This window comes from Phocoena phocoena, chromosome 3 (genome assembly GCF_963924675.1).
Source record: "Phocoena phocoena chromosome 3, mPhoPho1.1, whole genome shotgun sequence".
Lineage (NCBI taxonomy): Eukaryota > Metazoa > Chordata > Mammalia > Artiodactyla > Phocoenidae > Phocoena > Phocoena phocoena.
The window spans coordinates 159,619,344-159,640,017 of NC_089221.1; the positions used below are offsets into that span (position 1 = coordinate 159,619,344).

The window sequence follows — 20,674 nt, forward strand, 5'->3', positions numbered from 1 at the left end:
TATGGGGCAGGTTGCAAAGGAGATGAGGGAGAGGAAGAGGAAGAAGCAGCTGATGTACCTTGCCAACCAGGGGGGCAGGAGCAGACAGCCGGCTGGCCAGGGGCAGACTCACAGTAGCCCCCATGTTCACAGGGATTTGGGGTGCAGGGGGACAGCAGCTCACACTGACGGCCTGTAGTGGGCAGGCAGAGTGAGACACTCTTGAGAGATTCCATTTTCCCATCTCCCCACAAGGTCCCCACCTTGATACCCACTTCCCAAGCTCCTGGGTAGGGATGGGAGAGGAAAAAAAGTGGGGGGCGGGTATTAATGCAGAGAAGGAAGGAAGAATGGAACAGAAGGGAAATGAGAAGGAAAAAGGGAGGAGGCAGCCCTGGGGAGGGAAAGTGGGGACACGCACCCTGGACACCCGGGGGACAGGTACAGCGGAAGCCCGTTCCATCACTGGTGCAGGTGCCGCCTGCCCAGCAGGGATGGGATTCACAGGCATCTCGAGCGAGGCTCTGACTGCACTGAGGGCCACTCCAGCCAAGCTCACACACGCAGCGGAACCTGAAGGGGGAGGCAGTCAGGGCTGGCAGGAGGGCAGGGAAGCAGTGGGGATCAGGGGTTGGGGAGAGGCCTCACCCTCCAGGCGCGTCGTGGCAGACGCCATGACTGCAGGGTTCTTGGGCGCAGGGATGGCTTGGGGGAAGACAGAGCGGGGGCAGGGAGCCAGGTGGGCAGAGGCATTGGAAGCCATTTTCACCATCCACGCAGGAGCCCCCCTCACCGCATGGGCTGGACGCACACTCGTTGATCTCCACGTTGCAGAGAGGCCCTGGGGAGCAGGCAGACAACCTCATCCCAGAACGAGGATAGCCGAGCCTACCGGGGAGGGACAACCTTGCCCCATTTAGCAGAGCCACACCCTTGAACAAGGACAATCTCATTTGCTTCACAACACATCATCTCTTGTGCAAATTAGGATACCCACCTCCTCAACCCAGAGATACCTTGCTCCAAATCATCCTTGCCTTGTCCCCAAACTTATATGAAATCACTTTCATTTCCACCAAGGGTTACCCTGGCCCCACTCAGAAACACCTCAATCCCTGAGTCTGAACACCTTCCTGTATGTTCCAGGATAATCTTGAGCTAATATGGGGACAACACGCCAATGAGAGAAAGCACTGTCTCAGGGCAAAGCGTGGACAACCTCGTTGGACCAGAGTGTGCAAAGAGAGGGGCCAAACCTGGCCAAGAAAGATGGGTGATTTCACCCTCACCCTATAAAGACCTCCATTCCGCGGCAGCCACTTGCCCACCTGTGAAGCCAGGCTGGCAGACACAGTCATAGCGGTTGATGCTGTCCCGGCAGATTCCAAAGGTGCAGGGGTTGCTAGCACAATCATCAATGTTCACCTCACAGTTCACACCTGGGGAAGGGGAACATGACAGGGACTGCCACCACTGTACCCTACCAGGAGCACCATTCCCGAACCCTCTGTGTCCTACCAGATGTACTGTTTCTGCCCCAGCCCAGCCCCCGGCCCCACCTGTGGTGCCGGGAGGGCAGCGGCAGAGGTATTTGTCCACCAGGTCTAGGCATTTGCCACCGTGGCGGCAGGGTTGGCTTCGGCACTCGTCCACCTGGCTTTCACAGCGCGTGCCGGTGTAGCCCGGGGCACAGGCGCACGAGAAACTGGCGATGCCATCCACACAGCGCCCATGGTGGCATGGGTCTGGCGAGCAGTCATCCACGTTGTGCTCACACACCGTGCCCTCGAAGCCTGCGGGGACAGAGGGTCAGGCTCCGCCCACTGGCCAAGGTCCTGCCCACAGCCGTGGCTTCTGCCCAATTCTGGCTCAGCTCTACCTCAGGCCCGGCCCATCGAGCCAACAGGAGGCGGGCTCAGTTCAGGCCCTGCCCCTGAATGTAGCTCCATTCCATCCAGCTACAAGCTCCAAGACTCGTCCCTGGCCAGGACCCTACCGCAGTTAAATCCCACCCCTAGCGTGACCCTGCTTCCAATCCTTACACTATCAGCCCTGATTTGCCTCGCCCTCCCCTGGAAATGGGGACACATGGGAGGTGCCTGGGGATGTAGGGGGTCGGACCCCACCCCTCCAGTTAAGTGCACACCTATCCTGCTAGACCCTTTGGCCTCACCCCCAGCCTTACCTCTGCTTGGGTCCATCATTGGCTCCGCCTCCTGGCTCTTTCATTGGCCCTGCTGAGGTCCTGCCTTGCTGCAGCCCTGCCCCCAACTTTTCCCCAAGGTGATTATTGGCCCTTTCCCCCACTAGCCCCGCCTCCAGACTCTTGCCAACTTGTCACTGGCCCTCCCTCACCCTCTGCGCAGCGGCACTCATAGCCATCCGGCTGGTCCACGCACTTGGCTCCATTCCGGCAGGGTGTGCTGGCGCATTCATCCACGTCCAGCTGACACATAGCCCCGCTGAAGCCTGGAGTGGGGGGTGTGGGAGGAACAGAGGGCCAGACAGGGTCAGGGAAGTCACCTCTCACCAGAGCTGCCTTGTTTGGGTGGGGAGTCCATTTACTTAGTTTTAAATTAATTTCAATGTTTTTCATAAGGTGGTTTCTGTTACGATAGGTAACCACTAACGGTCTTATAAGCTCCCATCCTGGAGCCTTTGCCCCTTCAGAGACTCGTCTTTTTCAGGCTCCCTGGCCCAGAGTCCTCACCCGAGGGGCAGGTGCAGCTGAAGCCATTGACTCTGTCCTTGCAGACTCCGCCGTTGACACACGGGCTGCTCTGACACTCGTCCATGTCCACCTCACAATAAGTGCCTGTGAAGCCTGGGGGTAGAGGGAAGGGGATTAGGGCAATGGGGGTTAGCTTCTGGTCTGAAGGGAGAGCAACGGGGGACGTACCCCCTTCCCACTTACACACAGTTCCCCTGAGCCTTGGCCTTGCCGCCTCCCAACCCTACATTCAGTTTTTAGACTCAGGCTGGACCTTCATTCAGCTGTGGCCCTAACTGGTTCAAGGCTTATGAGACTCCGTATGGGCCTTGCCTTCAGACCAGCCCTTGCCCTCTCCAGTCCCCAGACTCTGTCTTGTCCCTAGGTCCCAGCCTCAGGGCCCACCACAGCCTTGTGCCCAGCCTCAATCCCATCCCCGGCATCAGTGCATTTCTGTCTGCAGGCTCCACCTTGATCACTCCAGACCGTGGTCCTGCCCTCATGTCATTGCCACCCCATAGTGTCCAGACTCCACTCCCAGCCCATCTGAGGTTCAACGGCTCCACTTGACCATGCCTGCAACCTTGCACAAGATTCTGCTCTGGCTCCGCCTCCACCTCATCCCAGGCTTCAGCCTCACAGTCCCAGCTCCCTCCCCCCCCCACCCAGCCTGAGGCTTTTCTCACCCCGCCTCCCCACCTCAGGCCCCGCCCCAGCCACGCCCACCACACACCTGCCATGCAGATGCAGGTAAACTGGCCTATACGGTCGAGGCACGTGGCCTGGTTGCGGCAGGGGCCGGAGAGGCACTCATTGACATCTGTCTCGCAACGCGGACCAGTGTAGCCACGGCCGCACTGGCACAGGAATGAGCCCTGTGTGTTCACGCACCGGCCCAGGTGCTCACAAGGGTTGGCACCTGCAGGAGGAGTCACAGAGGGTGTAGGTGTGGCCAGCTGACCACCGCCTCTCCCCTCCTTCCCTACTCTCAGACAGCGCCCCCTCACCGATGGAACACTCATCCACGTCCTGGTCACAAGCCCCGCCTGTGAAGCCAGGTGGACAGGTGCAGATGGCCCTGCCGTTCACCGGGTTTGTGTCGCAGATAGCATCCTCGTGACAGGGGTTGCTGACGCAGGCGTCATCCAGATGACACAGAAGTCCTGGGAAGGAGTAGGTAGAGGTCAAGGGCAGATATCCCCCCAGCTCTGCCCAAAGCTCCCACACCCCCAAATATGGTTTTGTGTTTTGTTTTTACTAACCAGCATTGTATTTAGTAGCTATTTCTCCCCAATCATTTATTGTGAAAAGTTCAAACATACAAAAAAGTTTATTCATATACCCACCACATAGATTCAACTGTTATAAGCTTTATCTATCTTTTGTTCTGAACCATTTGAAGTTGGAAACATCCACATATTGTTTTTTTGTTTGTTTGTTTGTTTGTTTGTTTGTTTGCGGTACGCGGGCCTCTCACTGTTGTGGCCTCTCCCGTTGCGGAGCACAGGCTCCAGACGCGCAGGCTCAGCGGGCGTGGCTCACGGGCCCAGCAGCTCCGCGGCATGTGGGATCTTCCCAGACCGGGGCACGAACCCGTGTCCCCTGCATCGGCAGGCGGACTCTCAACCACTGTGCCACCAGGGAAGCCCCACATATTGTTTTTAAATCTACTGATTCTTTTTCTGATTATAAAAGGGTCCTACCATCAAGTCTTTGCTTCTGCAGTACCCCTCCGTCTGACATACCCTTCCCTCCATTTCCAAGTCCCCCTCCCAAACACCTCCTCTGACCTTTGCCACTTCCCTTTGGACTTTTTCCCCCTCTCTTTCTCAGTCACAGTTTAGCTCTAAATTCCCATGGTTTTTGCCCTGGACTGTTTGCCAGCCTCCTCCCAGGCCTCTCCCAGGCTTATCCTTCACCCCAAATCTAGCTAGCTTCCAGCATAATCATTCTAATACTCAAGTCAGACCCCATCCTTGCCTCTACTCAAGAACCATCAATGGCTCCCTGCTGCCTACAGGGAAAACAGCCACTCACCAGTTTTGCCCATGGGGCAGGCACAGTAGAAGGAGGCCACACGGTCATGGCAGGTGGCCCCATGGAAGCACACGGCCGTGGCACAGTCATCAATATTCTGACTGCAGCTCTCGCCTGTCCAGCCATTGACACACACACAGCTGTGGCCACCCAGCGTGTTGAAGCAAGTGCCCCCATTGTGGCAAGCGTTGGGCTGGAGCTGACACTCGTCCACGTCCTCCGTACAGAATTGGCCTGTGGCACACAGATGCACCAGTCTAGTCACCTGGTGTATGCCGACCCAAGGTCTTCCCTCTAGTCCCACTGCTCACCTGTCCACTCAGGAGGGCACTGGCAGTTGTAGGTGTTGACACCGTCCACACACGTCCCCCCATTTAGACATCGGTGCCCTGGACAGTCGTCCACATTCACTTCACAGTTCTGGCCCTTGAACCCTAGCATGGGAGGAGGAAGCAAGGATGGTCATTGCCAGGCTGGCCTGCTGTCCCCCCACCTCTGCTGCCTCCCTTAGGTACAGCTCCCTCACCAGGAAGGCAGGCACAGTCGTAGGTGAGGTCGCCACTCTGTCTACAGGTGCCCCCGTTACGGCACGGCGAGGGGGCACAGGCCACCAAGGGGCTCTCACACAGTGGCCCTGTGTAGCCAGCTGGGCACTGGCAGCGGAAGGAGCCAGGTGTGTTGAGACAGGTGCCACCATGGCGGCAGGGTCCGCCCATCCGGCACTCATCCACGTCGCTTCGGCAGCTGCGGCCCTGGTAGCCGGGTGGGCAGGAGCAGACGTAGCGGCCATCGGACCCCACCGAGCAGCGGGCACCATGGGCACAGGGGCTGCTGAGGCAGGGGTCTGGCAGGGAGCAGTCTGGGCCTGGACGGAACCAGAAAGGGTGAGCCTGGGGCTGACCACACCCTTGCCTGCCCCGGGCTCCCTTCCAGACCCTCCCTTACCTCGGAAGCCACGGGGGCAGCGGCAGGAGAACCGGGCGGTGCCTGCCACCACCGAGCTCTGGCAGACACCATGGCCAGCACAGGGGCCGGAACGGCAGGGGTCTTCCAGCTGACACCGTTCACCCACCCAGCCTGGTGGGCACCTGTGGGCAGAAATGGCCCGGTGGGGAAAGTGAGGGCAGGACGGCCCCAAACACAGAGATACGCACAAGAAAGACAAGAAACACACAAGCAAACAAACACACATACTCATTCATCCATGCAACAAATATTCCCTGAGCACCTACTAAGTTCTTAGCAAGAGGAATACAGCAGCAAACACAATTAAAGTGGTCCCTACCTTCCTGATGTTCACAGCCAGGTCCGGCAAAGAGAAGATATACAAATAATGAATTAATAAACAACATGCCGGGGTGGGGCGGTGGTGAGGGCCATGAGGGCCATGAGGGTCATGAAAGATGTAGCGGGTTGAGTGGTGGCCCCAGAAAAGTTAGGTCCATGTCCCAGTACCTGTGACTGTGACCTTATTTGGAAAAAGAGATGTAATTAGTGATGTAATTAAATGATGGACGTCAAGATGAGATCACCCTGGATGATCCAGGTGGGCCCAAAATTGAGTGACAACTGTCCTTACTTACAAGTGAAAGGCAAAGGGAGATTTGAGAGAAAGAGAAGGCCACGTGAAGAGACTGGAGGAACACCTGGAGGTACTAGAAGCTAGAAGAGGGAAGGAAGGACTCTCCGCTAAAGCCGTTGGAGAGACTGTGATTGCCAATACCTTGATTTCAGACTTCTGGCCTCCAGAACTGCGAGAATAAATTTCTGTCGGTTTCAACCAGTTTGTGGTAACTTGTTACAGTAGCCACAGGAAACTAAGACACAGGATAAGGAGGACAGTGATGGGGGTGGGGAAAAGGCAAATACATTTTCACAGTGAGGGAGGGGGTCATGGGGCTGTGTGGGGAAGAGTAGAGGAAACGGGAAATGCAAAGTCTCAGATTCCCAGGCACACACAGACAGACCCCAAAATATACACAGATACACAGAAGGACACAACAACACGATGTGTTGCCCTGGCAAATACTCAGGTACCAACCCATAGCCTCATTCACGAATATGGACTCTCACATGGATAGGCAAGAGAACCCCCACCAATCCTCAACTCCTTTCCTGGGGGCAGATAACAACCCTTCCTTCCGTTGCGAGGAGGAGGTGGCCACCAACGCTGGCGCCCTCTTCTTGGAGGAAGGTCCTTCAGCCTGCAGCCCCCTCCAAACCCACCAAGGCAACCTTGAATGTGCGGGTAAATATGGGGGTTGGTCTTAAGACCAGAAACTTCCAGACGGTGGGGTCAGAGGGAGGGGCTTGGAGAGACAAGAGGGTCCAGGCCCGTCCCCCGACGCTACCCACCCCTCGCGCCGGTTCCTCCTCTGGCTTGTGCAGGTCGCTCGGGGCTAAACTTAAGTAGCTGACTCAGTCTTTAGCGTCACCCACAAGATCCTCTCACCCCCACTGAAACAAGTCGGGGCACGGCCGGGTGCAGGTGGTGTAAGAAGGGGAGAACCCAGCTCCCAAGCGCCCTCTCCCAAGGCCCTCAGGCCAAGGACGGCAGCCAAGAGTGCTCGCCGGGAGAGGAAGTGCTGCTCTGGGCGCCGAGAACTGCGCACCGCCCCCCGCCCACGTCAGGCAGGGCGTGGCCGCGCGGCCCCCTCCCGGCGCCCCGGGCGGGTTCCCACGCTCTGCGCCCCGCGCCCCTGCCGACCGGTTTGGCTGGATCCAGCTTCGCCCGCGCCCCGCCCAACCGCCTGTGCTTTGCGGGAGACGGGCGGGGGCTGGGGTGTGTGTGTGGCGGGGGGAGCACAGACTTGGCGGGGTGGACTAGCTGGGGAGGCGAGCACTAAGAGATAGAGACAAGGATTTGAGAGCCTACTTTGAAGGGGAGAGTTGGGGGATCCATGGAGGGGTGACAGATTGGGGCGACCCCGAAAGGACACGAGAATTTGGAACCTTGAAGGAGACTGGGGGTGGGGGGCGTGGGGAGTGCTTCCCACGGCCCAGGTCTGGGGACTGAGCTCTCTCCACTCCGGGCGATCCGGGCTCCGGGCCGCCGTGCGGGCCGGTGATTCACCTGTCGGGGGGCGGGGCAGCCGCGGGCGCATTCACCTGTCGGCAGCATTCCAGGCGCGGAGCTCCAAACGCAGGCGCCCGGCCACGCGGCTCCGCCTCCCAGATGAGTAGCTCTGGGTAAGGTCCCACTTTACCCCCGACTCCCACCGTCCCAACCCGAGGAACCCGCTCAACCAGGCTAAGACCCCCACCAAGGTGAGCCACAGTGGTGCTCCAAAGTGCGTGTGTAACTTCAAAGGGGCTCTAATGTCAACCCAGACCACCCAGCTTGGACCTGGCACACATGTTGCTGAATAAATGGATACATTAATGAATCGATCCACGGCTAGTGGGTGAGCTGCTTTTACTAATGATAATATTATAGAAAGGAACCAAGCGTTTCCCCATAACCTTGAGAGGTTCCACCTTATGGCACCTATTTCCTGTGTCCCTACCATTATTAATAATGATAATCCCATTTATTAAGCATTTACTGAATGCCCAACACCATGCTGATTTCACCATAGGAAGGGTCTCAGTCTTTACAGTCAGCCCCATAAAGGAGGGAACTATTATTGCCCCATTTTCCAGATGCAAAAACTAAGGCACAGAGAGCTCAAAGCACTTGCTTTGAGCCCAGAATTCAAACTGAGTTCTGTCTGCCTCTGCTCAGCAATATCCCAGGCCCTGCCCTGCTCCCGCAATCCTCTGTCTTTCCTTGCATTATCCAACATTGCATTTTGGGGGCCCCTTCTGGTCACAAGCCAGGGAGAAGCACCCTGTGTCACAGATCAATGAGGTTCAGGGAGGGGAAGTGACTCACTCAAGGTCACACAGCAAGAAAGTGGCAGATCAGGGCTCTTGTGTCCCCACCACTAAATCTTGAGATGTGGGAATGTGCAGATGCTGTGCCCACTACTACCAAGCCACTGTCACTAGTGCCTGAAAATGTGTTGATTGAGTAACTACCTGTCCATCAGGGGATTTACACAAGACCTCAGGCAGCAGAGAATTCTGTGAAGTTGGCGTTGGTGGGCCCATTTTCAAGACTGGGACACTGGGGCTTAAAGAGTTTTAAGTCTTAGGCCATCAGCAACATGATACGGGATTTGAACCCAGGCCAGGCAGACTCCAGAGCCTCTGCTCCTAACTCTGCTGCATTCAGTGGGGAAACAAGGGGTTGCCCAAGCCACACACATGTAGGAAGTGGTAGAAGCCTCTGTGATGAACACAGAGGCAGGGGGAGAAGACAGACCGCCTCCCCGGACAGGGCCCACTCATGGCTCAGAGCCAGGCACTCACAGGCAGGCAGCCTCCCGAGAGGGCAGCTGGGTGCAGCGACCTCCATTCGCACACGGGCTTCCATCCAGGCAAGGGGGCGCTGGGGAGGGGTGAAGGAAGGTGGGGGTGTCAGGAAGGCACCCAGGAACCCCAGCCCAGAGTGAGACTCCCTCCTTTCCTCCCCCAGGCAACAGCTGCGCCAGGCTGGGGGCGTCTCTGCGAGTGCTGGGAGCCCCCCATCCACAGTTCCCACGGCCCCCCACCCTGGCCCCAGCTGTTAGGGCTGCAGCTGTCCCTGCCAGCTCGAGCCCTGGGAACCACAAGGCAGGGGTGGGCAGGAGAAGGGGCCGACTTATGCCAGATGTGGGCACTCAGAAGCTGCCAGAATGCGGGGTGGGGGTGGGGGGATGCTAAGGCAGGAAGTGAGGGTGCTGCTGAGTGTTGAAGGGAGGTCTGGGACTGTGTGCCCAGATCCTGGGGTTGTGGAGGGGGCAGTGGCGGGGAGTCCTAGGGGCATATGGGTCTTCCTTCCACTGATGTTGGGCATCTACTCCAGCTGGGCAGGCCTGTGTGCTAGGTCTGGGGAGAGATGCCAAGGCATGTACTCCATGTGCCTCCAGCATTGGGTGTTGCAGGGATAGGGTTTGTATTGAAGGGAGGGGCAGCCGGCACAAGATGTGGGCTGCCCTGTCCAGCGTCGCCATCCCTGAGGGCTGTGTCCCTCTGGGGTGTGGCACAGTCGAACTGTCCTGTCAGATGGGTCAGGGGTGTGGCGGGGTGTGAGCTAGTGGAGAATTGTGTGTGCCAGCAGGTGTGGGGCTGCTGTGTGCATGTGTGCATGTGTGCCTGTGTGTGCATGTATGAGAGAGAGAGAGAGAGAGAAAGGGAGAGGAAGAGGAAATTAGAAAAACAGAGACAGACATAAAAGACGAAACTAGAAGCAGGCAGAGAGAAGGAGATAGAGATGGACAGAGACAGATTAAAAAGGGAGATAGAGATGGACACAGACAGATAAAAAGGGAGAGATAGGGGCTTCCCTGGTGGCGCAGTGGTTGAGAGTCCGCCTGCCGATGCAGCGGACGCGGGTTCGTGCCCCGGACCGGGAAGATCCCACATGCCACGGAGCGGCTGGGCCCGTGAGCCATGGCCGCTGAGCCTGCGCGTCTGGAGCCTGTGCTCCGCAACGGGAGAGGCCACAACAGTGAGAGGCCCGCGTAGCGCCAAAAAAAAAAAAAAAAAAAAAAAAAAAGGGAGACATAGAACAAATTAAGCTGGACATGGGAATGCACCAAACAGGGCTTCTGTCCCCTTCCTCAAGGGACAAGCAGACAGGACACTATTACCCAGACAGGAGCCCGTGGGTGTTTGCGAACTCACACTGGGGGCCACATGACACAAGCCGTGGGCCCTGCTGAGCTGTGGGCCCTGTGAGCCACATGTGTGTTTGCGTGACCTGCATGGATGTAGAGGTTTATAGACTGAAACTTTTTGTGTGTCCATGTATGTGAACTATGTATCTGGGTATATAGCTGTGTGTCTGTGTGTGACCTCTGTGTGCCTGGGTGTGTCTTTGTATGGGTTGGATGGGCCCGTCTGTCTGCATGTGTGAGCTGGGTGTAGGCATGTCCTTCCATCTACGTGCATCTGAGTGTGTGCAGGCAGTGTGTGTGAGGTCTTGGGCTGGTGGTGCAGGGTATGTGTGAACATGTGTCACTGTATGTGCATGCGAGTGTGAACACGTGAGCTGTGAATGTCTGTGCCTTGTGTGAGCTGGGTGTATTCCTCTGCAGGTGTACTCTGTGCGTGTGTGCGCACGCGCACGTCCGCATCTCTGCATGTGCGACCCAAGACTGTGTGTCCTGTGAATGTGTGACAGGCCATGTGGGTGTGCGCTGGCCTCGCGGGGGCGGCTGCTCCTGCCTGGTCCTGCCCCATCGACCCCGGGGCTGAGCTGGGGAGGCCCATTTCCTCCCGCAGCCCCCACCCCTCCCAGTGCTGAGCCCCACGTCAGGGTCCAGAGACCCAGGGCCAGGGCCACTCGGCCCGCATCCCTTCCCTGCCGGCCAGGCCTCCCTTTACGGGGTGCACCTCTGCAGCCCCGGCCCGGGCCCCGCCGCTGTCCCGCTTTGTCTGGCAAAGAAAGCGCGAGGCTGGCCGGGGGGAGGGGGTGTCTAGACGGCGCGGCCATTGTCCCGGGCGGGGGAGGGGAGAGTGGGGAGGGGGAGGGGCGGGGTCCCTCGGCAGGCTGGGTAGGGGCTCGGGCTGCGGGGAGGGGGCGCCGGAGCCGGAGAGGAGCACGTGGGCTCGCGCCCCCTGCCCTCCCCTCCCTTCCCAAGGCGGGGACGGGGTCCCGGGGCCGTCCGGTCCTGGCAGCCAGGGGCGGGAGCGGGGCCGCGGGCGGGGGAAGGGGCGCGGGCGCAGCTCTGGCTCCAGCTCCAGCTCTGGGTCCGGGTCCGGGTCTTGCCGCGCTCCGGCCTGGGAAGTTTTCTCCGAGTTTAGAGCTCCGAGAACTTCGCGCCACCTCCCCGCCCCCCGCCCGGCCAGCCCTGCTCGGAGTAGGGTGGGGGGCTTTTGTGTGAGGGGTCCCCGACGTAGGGGTACTTGGGTTCCAATCGTGACCTTCCCAGGACTCCAGACGGGCGTAGGTTGTGAGAGAGCCCCAGATTCTTGGTTACCCACGCCCCCGCGCCAATCTTGATCCCCGCACCTCGAGCTCCCAGTCCTGGGCTCCTGTGTCCCTTCATTCCCAGCTCAGCTCTCCCCTGGGCGCCAGTTCCTCGGGCTTCTGGGGTCCTGCCTCGCCCCCACTCCCAATTCTGGGTCCCTGACCCCCGGGACTGCCACACAGTCCCCGGGCTCCTGCGCTCCCTGTCTCCGCTCTCTGGTCCTTGGTTCCCAGGCCCGCCAGCCCCAGACTCGGGGAGGCCTGGCACTCCGTTCTTACCCTTCCCCCACCCACTCACCCCATCCCGCCCGCCAGGTCCCGGCCCCTCACCTGCAGCCCCCGGCCCCGCTAGCAGTAGCAATAAGGGCAGCGTCCGCACGGACGGCAGGGGTGGCGGCGGCGACATCAGGCGACGGCGGCGGCGGCCCCGGGGCCCCGGCCCCATGGCGGCCGGCCGCGACCCTTCCTCCTCCCTCCTCCCTCCTCCCTCCTTCCCTGGGCTCCTGGCGCGTCCGGGGCCAGCCTCCGCGCCGCCAACTTCGCTGAAGTGAGACTGCCGGACAGCCCCGCCCCCAGCCCTGGGCGGCTCGCTCCGCCCCGGGGCCAGCCCTGAGCTCCCCCGCCCCCAGCCTGGCCTCCCGGGGTCCCTGCCCACCCTCCACCCACACAGCCTGGGACCCGAAGACCCTCTTGGAAATTCAGGCCAGCTATGCGGTGAGACGCGGGCCCAACCAGCGTGACAGACACACCCAGCCTCCTGAACATCACCCCTGCTCCGCAACAGCCATCCAGAGCGGGAGACACACACAGAGCCAAGACACAAACACAGATACTCCCCCACCCCCGACACCCCGAAACTGAAGCCAGGCACGTCCTGCAAGGCTCATGAACACACAGCCAGGATGCACAAATGCAGAGGCATGCACAGAGCTTCCTGGGGACTTAAAATCTGAAACACTCACAAACTCTAAACTCAGGCCCAGCCAGACCTTGAGCCTTGGGCGATTTTTGCAGCCTCATGTGTGCTACCAAACACCCACAACCCTTCTTACTCTCAGCCCTCCCTGAAAGCAACCCCTTCCTCCTCACTACCCTGTGTGAACCCCAAAAGTCCAACCCACCCCCCAGCCCCACCCCATACCCTACACAACTTTGCCAATCAGCCAGTCTTGCTCAATTTGATCAAACTGTCTTCTCCAAAATCAGTCATACTGCAAAGCCACCCTGCAGTGGGCTCTGTCCCTGTGGCAAGAATGGGGGCCCCAGAAAGGCCCCATGCCCAGCCCTAGAGAAGCTCTCAGTCTAGGGAAGAAAAAACCAGACACAGACACCCCCAGCACTGTGGGCTTAGGGCTGGGCCAGAGGGAGGGACGAATCTGGGGAGGGCATGCAGAGGGGTCGGGGAGGGCTCTGCTGGGGGAGGGGGGGTTACTTATTCATTCATTCATTTATTCAACAAATAAATATAAAGCTCCAGCTCTATGTCCGGCTTTGTTCCAGAGGCTGGGGATACAGTTTCCTCCCCCAGGGAGGGCGTCACTGAGAAGGGTTCAGAGGGGCTCAGCCCAGAACTGGAAGAAAGACATCCCAGCAGAGACAGGTCTGCACCCAGCGGAGGGGGCAGAGTCAAGTCGGGAGGGAGGGGAGAGTGGGCAGCTCAGGGGTCGGGCTGGCCCTGAGGAGGAGGAGAAAGAGGCCAGGCTGACCTGTAAGTATTTGGCTCGGTGATGAGGCTGCAGGGAGGAATGGGTTGGGGGTGAGGTGCTGAAACCGAGGAGCCTGAGCGTCGCCCACGAGGCAGCTAAACACTGGGCCTAAGCATGGGGCACCAAGGTGGGAGACAGTCACAACTGACCGGGCCCAGTATGGGAGATGACCCCCAGCCCTGCTGAGGCTGGCAGATAGCCCAGCCACAGGGGACAGGAACTGAGGATGTCCTGCCACTCTCAACTTATGAGTGCAACCTCCATCTGGGAGGAGAGCTATCCACCCATCTTATGGGTCAGCCCCCATGGGGGTGGGTATCTGCCCATCTTATGGCGACTTGCTGAAGGCTTTCTAGAGGAAGAGCTAAGATTTGAACCCAAGTCTGAGTGACTCCAGGCCACGTGGAGTGAGAGGGATGGGAATGGGGGTGGGGACTGGGCAGAGAAAAGGACAAGAGTTGCACAATAAGAAGGGCTTACTCACTGTGAGCGTGCTGAGTCAACAGGCCCATGGGGCAGGTGCCGCCTAAGTCCTTCCCATGCCCGTCACCCCAGGAGGAAATCCAAGCCCCCCAGCCCTGCTTTCAGAGCCTTCGGCCCCTCTCCAGCCCCTCCTGTCCCCTTCGTCATCACACTGAGGCAAACTCCATCTTCACCCAGCAGGCTCTGCACTCTCATGGCCTTTGCTCAGGTTGTTCCTTCTGCCTGGGACACCCAGCTAGTTAGAAGGACCCTTTTGCATTGCTTCCTCCCCAAGCAGGAACTCACAGCAGATGTGTTCTCTTTAAAAATGCATTTCATAGGAGTTCCCCCGGTGTCCTAGTGGTGAGGATTCCAGGCTTGCTTTCTTTCTTTTTAAAAAATATTTATTTACTTGGCTGCGCCGGGTCTTAGTTGCGGCACGCAGGATCTTCGTTGCCGCGTGCTAGATCTTTGCTGTGGCATGCAGACTCTTAGTTGCGGCATGTGGGATCTAGTTCCCAGACCAGGGATCGAACCTGGGCCCCCTGCAGTGGGAGCCTGGAGTCTTAGCCACTGGACCACCAGGGAAGTCCCAGATTCCAGGCTTTCACTGCCGTGGCCCGGGTTCAATCCCTGGTCAGGGAACTGAGATCCTACATGCCACGCAGCGTGGCCAAAAATAAATAAATAAAAATGCATTTCCTTCTAGTTACGGGGAATGCTCTACTACTTCCTGCACATGCCACTGTTTTCTCCATGCTGGTCCCTCTTTCTAGCATGCCTATCCGTCCTCCATTCCTGTACCTGATGAACTCCTATTCTTCAAGATTCCAGTTCCAGGAAGCCCTCTCTGCTCCCCACCACCAGCTCTCCTAGTGCCCTCTTGCCCTACCGCTCGGCCTTGTCCACAGGGGGCTGGGGGTGTCTGTATCCTGCTCTTTCTTTGCTCCTCTATACTGGGGGCTCCCGAGGCGCCAGGCATCACCCAGCATGAGGTGGGCACTGAGGGGGCAACATGGGAGAGTTTGGTGACTCCAGAAGTGGCTGAAGGACTTGGGATGCTTAGCCCAGAAGAGCCACCACTGGGGGCCCAGACCACTCTCTTCAGTACCATTCTAGGGATCTGGGGGTCCAGAGACTAGGGGTCCAGGGGGCAAAGATAGGGTCTTCAGCAGTGGGGGCTAGCTCCTCCCCTGACCCATCTGAGAAAGGACTTTCTGCTGGAAGAGATGCTCTAATAGGTGCTGATCTCCCTGTCACAAGGAGCAACCAAGAACCTGGACACACATTTTGCTAGGCAGGAAGTCCAAAGTCTGCTACCCTGTTGATCCAATGGCCCCTGGTCTGTGGCAGACAGAGACAGAGAGGGAGCAATAATGGTGAGTACAGCATCAGGGGAGTGGGGACAAAAGGAAGATACCCGACTGGTGTCAGTCCCTTTCTGAAGCCTCCAAACTCTGAGGGCACCCACTGAGCAAGGCAGAAGGTGAGCATCCCCTCTCCAGGTTTCTGCTGCCCTCCAGCCACAGTGGCCGGAATAGCCCAAGGTGTTTGGATCCTTGAGGGACAGGACAGTCAGAGCAATTATTCCCACGGCTTTGCAGCAGACAGCTGCCCAGTTCCCAACATGGTGGGGGTAGGGGTGGGCTTGAGCTGTCTCCCCTGCCCCTGCCGGCTGCCTTGGCCAGGGACTGCATTTCTCCTCAATGAGCTCAGTCCCCAGGGATGCGGGTCCTGGGGCCAAGCCAAGACACAGCTGCTGGGCCCAGGCCCACTGACCGGGAACCTGAGAACGTGCCCTCGGCTTATCCTCTTGGGACCACAGTCCTGTCCTCTACACATGGAAGCTGGGGCCAGGCTGTCACACCCAGGCAGTGGGCCATGGGAGCCCAACAAGAACCAGCAGGAGAGAGAGCTGGTGGGTATGGGGCCTGGGCAACAGTGGGAAGGCTGGATCCCAGGGCTTGTGGGCTGCAGACCCAGCCAGCTATCCTGGCCACTGCCTCCCTGGGGCTCTCTCATGCTCAAGTGGCTCAAGGTCACTGCCTCCCTGGCTCCCCGCTGCCCAGAGTGACACCCTCCTCACCTTGCCAGTTCCCCTTCCCTGTCTCCCAGGCTTCCCGGTTTTTGCACAGGCTGTGCCCACTGCCAGGAACACCTTTCTTATATTCGGAAGACTCCATTCACCTGACGGCTCACTCTGACCCTCCAGCTCTTCTCACCTTCATTCAGTCATTTGACAAACGTATACTGAGTAACTACTTGGTGCCAGGCCCTATGATAGGTAGAGGTGACAAAGACAGAGGTTTTTGCCCTGATAGGGGAGACAAACAAGTAACAAGAAGACAAACAAATAAGAACTATAGAATGTGCATGAGAGATGAAGAGATTTCAGTTCTAGGGGGTCAGGATAGGCCTCGCTGACAAGGGGACATTAGAACTAAGATCTGAAGGAGGAGAACAAGCCAGCGAGGGAAACAGCCTGGAAGCGTGTTCCAGGCAGAGGGAACAGCAAGTGCAAAGGCCCAGAGGAGAAAGGGGTGGGTAGAAAAGAAGAACAGCAACGAGGCCAGGGTGCTGAGTGCAGAGTGAGCAAGGGGAGGGAGCTCAGGGAAGCTGATGGGGGCCAAGTTCCAAGGGGCCAAAGGGTCTGGGGTTGTATGAAAAGTACAGTGGACACCACTGGAGGGTTTTAGCAGGGGGAAGTTGATGTGATCGAGGCTGGAAAAAATAACACTGCCATTTCTTCTCCCAGGGAACCTTCCCTGCAGTTTCCCATGGTCTCCTCTGGCTCCTACGGCCTCTTCCGTTTCAACTCCGACCACTCCATGTGACCCTACCTGGCTCCCACGTCATTCTGAGCTCTGTGGGCCTCTGTCTTGCTGACTACTGAATCTCCAATGTCTAGCACAGAGCCTGGCACATAGTAGGTAAAATAATTGTCAGTTGAATGAATGAATATACCCAGCACATCTCGGGGGAAGAGCAGGACCCAGGAGCTGGGACCCGAACCTTGCTCAGAGCCAGCCTTTGAGATGTCCCTGTCTGGACACAGACATGTCTGGCCTCTGTTAGATCAGAGCTCAGTCAGAGGAAGGGATGGGGGCTGGTGGGGCTTCCTGGAGGAGGAGTGGATGTGAGGGCTGAATGTGGAAGAAAGGGGAAGGAAAAGAAGGGAACTTAACTGTAATCAAGCACCTACTGGTTCTGCCGCTCTGGGCAGGGGAAGCAGGGAGGCCATACCCCACCCCTTCTGGGGTGGAGGCAGTGGTTTCCCTGCCTTAAGACCCTCCACTGGGCAGGACATCCAATGGAGGTCTTGGCCTCATGGGCTTTGGGCTCAGACCACTCCAGCCTTCCTCGTCCATGGCCTTACCCAGGACCCCACCTCCTCCAGCTCACCTCTGAACTATGACACTCCAATGTCCTTTAACTGCCTCCTTGCCTCCCTGGCTGCTGAAACTCGTCTTCCTTCCTTCCTGCAGGTGTGGCACTTGTCCTCCCACCTTTCCTCCTGCTTCAGAGAAGGGGAGCACCTTCCTAGGGCTTTTCATTACCTCCTCCTGTGGCCAGAGGTTGAGGTCTCTTCTGTGACAAAGTGAAATCTGCAGCAAATGCTCATCTCACACACACACAGCCCTTCCCCAAGCTCCTTTCTCTCTCCCCTGCATCTCCCCCCCACCCCCGCACTGCTCCCTCCGTTCTTCCCCTTCTCCGCTCTGCTCTATGCCCCAAGAGGCTGACCTCTACAGACTGTATCAACGGACATCCTTGTCCTCGGGCTTCCAGGTGGGTTTGGCCAATAGGAGGCACTGGCAGAAGATGAAGTGGGGGTGGGGAGGAAGAGAGAACACGATATTAATTCTCCTGTATCTTTCCCTGTAGGGTCACCACCTCGGCTGACTGTGTTGCTTGACCAGAGGCCCTGTCCACATAGTCCACACAAACCTCTCCCTGAGTTCTGCTAACATCCTTCCTTCCCCTTTCCCCGCCAGGTCAGGGGGATCCGGAGATGGTAATGGCTCTTCAGGGGTGCTCGCTGGGGGTGCTGCACTAACCCCTGTTGGTTTCCCCAAACCCTGCCTGCTGTATACGGTCCCTGAAGCAAACCTGCCTCAAATTGTCCCATTTGAATGTGCCAGTTGTTCCCTCCAGGATCCTGACTGGGGTCCCCACTCTTCCCTCCCATCCCTGCTTAACCACATTCAGAGCATCCAAGCCCTCTGTCCTCAGCCCCCACTCTCAGGTTTCCTCCCTCATGATCTGCATGGCTCAATCCTCTCAATCTCTCAGCAGCTTTTGACACCATGGGCTATACCCCTCCTCCTGACCTCCCCGCCCCCCCCCCCCCCCGCTGAGGCATCATGCTTACCTGCTTCCCCTCCTACCTCTTTGGTTTCTCTCCTCTGCCTGTCCCTTAGATGTTGGGGGCCTCCAGGGCTCAGTCTCCAGTCTTGTTCTCCACTTTCTTCTGGGGAGACTTCATTCTCTCTCCCAGCTTCAGTGCCCTTCTACCCCACGGTACATGGATGCTTGCTCGGTCATCTTTGTCTTTAACCCATTAAAGACAAAGGTGCTTCTAGGTCCCTGCCTCAGGGGTCCAGCCCCCTCAGGCTGAACATGCCCCAAACCTGCTTCTGGCTTTCCCTGCATATCTGCTCCTCCCCCAAGTGCCTGGACTTAGACCTCGTCCTCTACTGCCTGGACCATGCCCATCCTCCTTCCAGGCCTCCCCATCTTCAATCTTCCGTCCCTGGTCCTGCCCCCTCACCAACCCCGAAGTAATATTCCAGACACACAGATCTGTCCGGGACCCTCCCCTGCGGTCCCCACCACACTGGGAGCAAGCTCCTGGCCTGGCATTCGAAGCCCTTTGTGATCCCATGTCTTCCTATCCCAAACATTCCTCCCAGTCTCACAGAAATGCTAAACCACCCGTGCATGGGAGGCTTCTGTGGATTGGAGCACATTCTTGCAGGAGTCAGCTCTAAGGCCTTCCCTGCCCTCCTCCAGGTAGGTGCCCCACCCCTCACCCCCCGGCCCGCATTCCACTCAGGCCTGGGAGAGTCTGCCCGGCTTTGTCTCCCCCATCCCTCCTCTGGTGCGGGGCCACGGATTACAGCTGGTAGCGAGGACAGGTAAATGAGTGGGTGAGCGGATGAATGAATGATGAGTGAGTAAAGGATGTAAGGTGATCTGGAGGCGGGACCTCAGAGAAGGGAGAGGGAGAGGGAGAGGCTTGAGCCTGGAAGGGGCCTTAGACAGAGTCCAAACCCTCCGGGGGCCAGCTCCCTCATGAAGTGATGAGGTCTCTGAGCCCCTGGCTCTAAGAAAGACGCTCCCGGATTGGCTCAGGCTGGGAGAGGCGGGTTTCGGCCGAGCCACTAGTCGCTATTGGCTCACTTTCCAGGACTCTGCCCAATCAACGCGATCGCTTTTCTCCCCCCCCCCACCACACCGCCTTTCTCCCGCCTGCAGCAGCGGAGGAGGAAGACGGCGCCTTCTCGTTACCCTGGCAACCGTCAGCGGACCCTGTCACCCCGGCAACTGTCCGAGGCCTCCCGTCAGCCCTCTCCTGGGCCTCTTCGGTCACCCAGACAACTGCTACCCATTCCGGTTAACCATCAGCCCTTTCCCCGTCACCCTGGCAACGGTCACCAGACCCACCGCCCCCCCTGGACACACGGTCCTCATCCTGCACGCAGGCCTCCTCGCCCCAAACCTTCGCCCCAAGCTGAGGTCCCGGGTTCCCTCCTCCTCTCGCCCATCTCCCCGGCCCCAGAGGGGCACTGCTCCCACCCTGGCGGGGGGCGGGATGGGTAGGGCCCTGGGGGTCCCGGCTCTTGTCGGGGCTGTTGGACCGTCCGGTCCTGAAGCTGTGCGCAGCCCTGAGCCTGTCTCCTCACTCTCGCTCTTGCGTGGGACTGTTCAGCCGCTACAAGGAGCTTCTCAAAATGCAAACCATGTCCCTTCCCTGCTGAAAACCCTCCCTGGCTTCCCTTGAGAATCAAATCCAAACTCTTCGAAGCCCCTGGCGGTCTGACTGTGGCCTCTTCTTCCACACGCCTCCCGCTCTCGCTCTGCTGCAGCAGGCACTAATCTCCACGCTGTTAACTCCAGTAGCCCAAGCTTATTCCAGCCTCTGACCTTCCTATTTACTGCTTCCCACTCCCTGAAAGGTCTGTACCCCAGGTAGGGAAGTCTTTCCTGAGCCCTGTCACACACCTGCATGGCTCTCTCTGCCTCTTCTCAGTTAATTCCAGAATGGGGGCTGTGTCCTTGTTCGCACCCTATCCCTAGGGCCTAGAACAGCTCCTGACACATACGATGAGTGAAAGGATGTTACGCTGGGGACAAGGGAGGACAGAGCGGGTGACCAGCAGGCAGGCTTTGGCCAGGCAGGCCCATCCCAGAGATAAGAGAATGTATTTCTGAGGTCTGCTGGGTCCCCAGACTGATTTATCACGCTGCTGCAAGTCATGACAGTGTTCCCAGAGGCCAGGAAAACGCTAGGGAGATAGAAGTTACTGCTGTGACCAGCCTGGGGCTGGGTGGTTCACCTTCGGCTTGTATGGCCCTCACTTGGAGGCTGGAGCCAGGAGTCCCCAGAAAGAATCAGCAGCAACTATGGTTAATTTGGAACAGAAGATTCCGGGAACTGGAGAGACAGGCCTCAGACCCCAGATGGCTGTTCAGGGAGCTGGTCCCTTCCTGTGCTGAGTCCAGAATCTCACATATCCTAACAGAGCCAAGAGCTGTTTTTCCAGGGATCTTTCCCAGGCA

The 20,674-nt window shown here is 58.4% G+C and overlaps 1 protein-coding gene across 1 annotated transcript in view; it reads right to left on the bottom strand.

Moving 5' to 3' along the window:
• Positions 1-12,168, bottom strand: part of NOTCH3 (notch receptor 3) — a 32,586-nt gene extending 20,418 nt beyond the window's left edge. The window contains exons 1-15 of the mRNA XM_065875446.1: positions 12,054-12,168; positions 9,080-9,158; positions 5,672-5,814; positions 5,253-5,591; positions 5,038-5,160; positions 4,727-4,960; positions 3,697-3,852; positions 3,423-3,608; positions 2,690-2,803; positions 2,335-2,448; positions 1,539-1,772; positions 1,308-1,418; positions 628-820; positions 401-552; positions 59-172 (exon numbers count right to left, since the gene is read on the bottom strand). Coding sequence (XP_065731518.1) covers positions 59-172; positions 401-552; positions 628-820; positions 1,308-1,418; positions 1,539-1,772; positions 2,335-2,448; positions 2,690-2,803; positions 3,423-3,608; positions 3,697-3,852; positions 4,727-4,960; positions 5,038-5,160; positions 5,253-5,591; positions 5,672-5,814; positions 9,080-9,158; positions 12,054-12,168 — 2,407 coding nt within the window. The remainder of the gene's footprint in view (positions 1-58; positions 173-400; positions 553-627; positions 821-1,307; positions 1,419-1,538; positions 1,773-2,334; positions 2,449-2,689; positions 2,804-3,422; positions 3,609-3,696; positions 3,853-4,726; positions 4,961-5,037; positions 5,161-5,252; positions 5,592-5,671; positions 5,815-9,079; positions 9,159-12,053) is intronic.
• Positions 12,169-20,674: the final 8,506 nt, after the last annotated feature.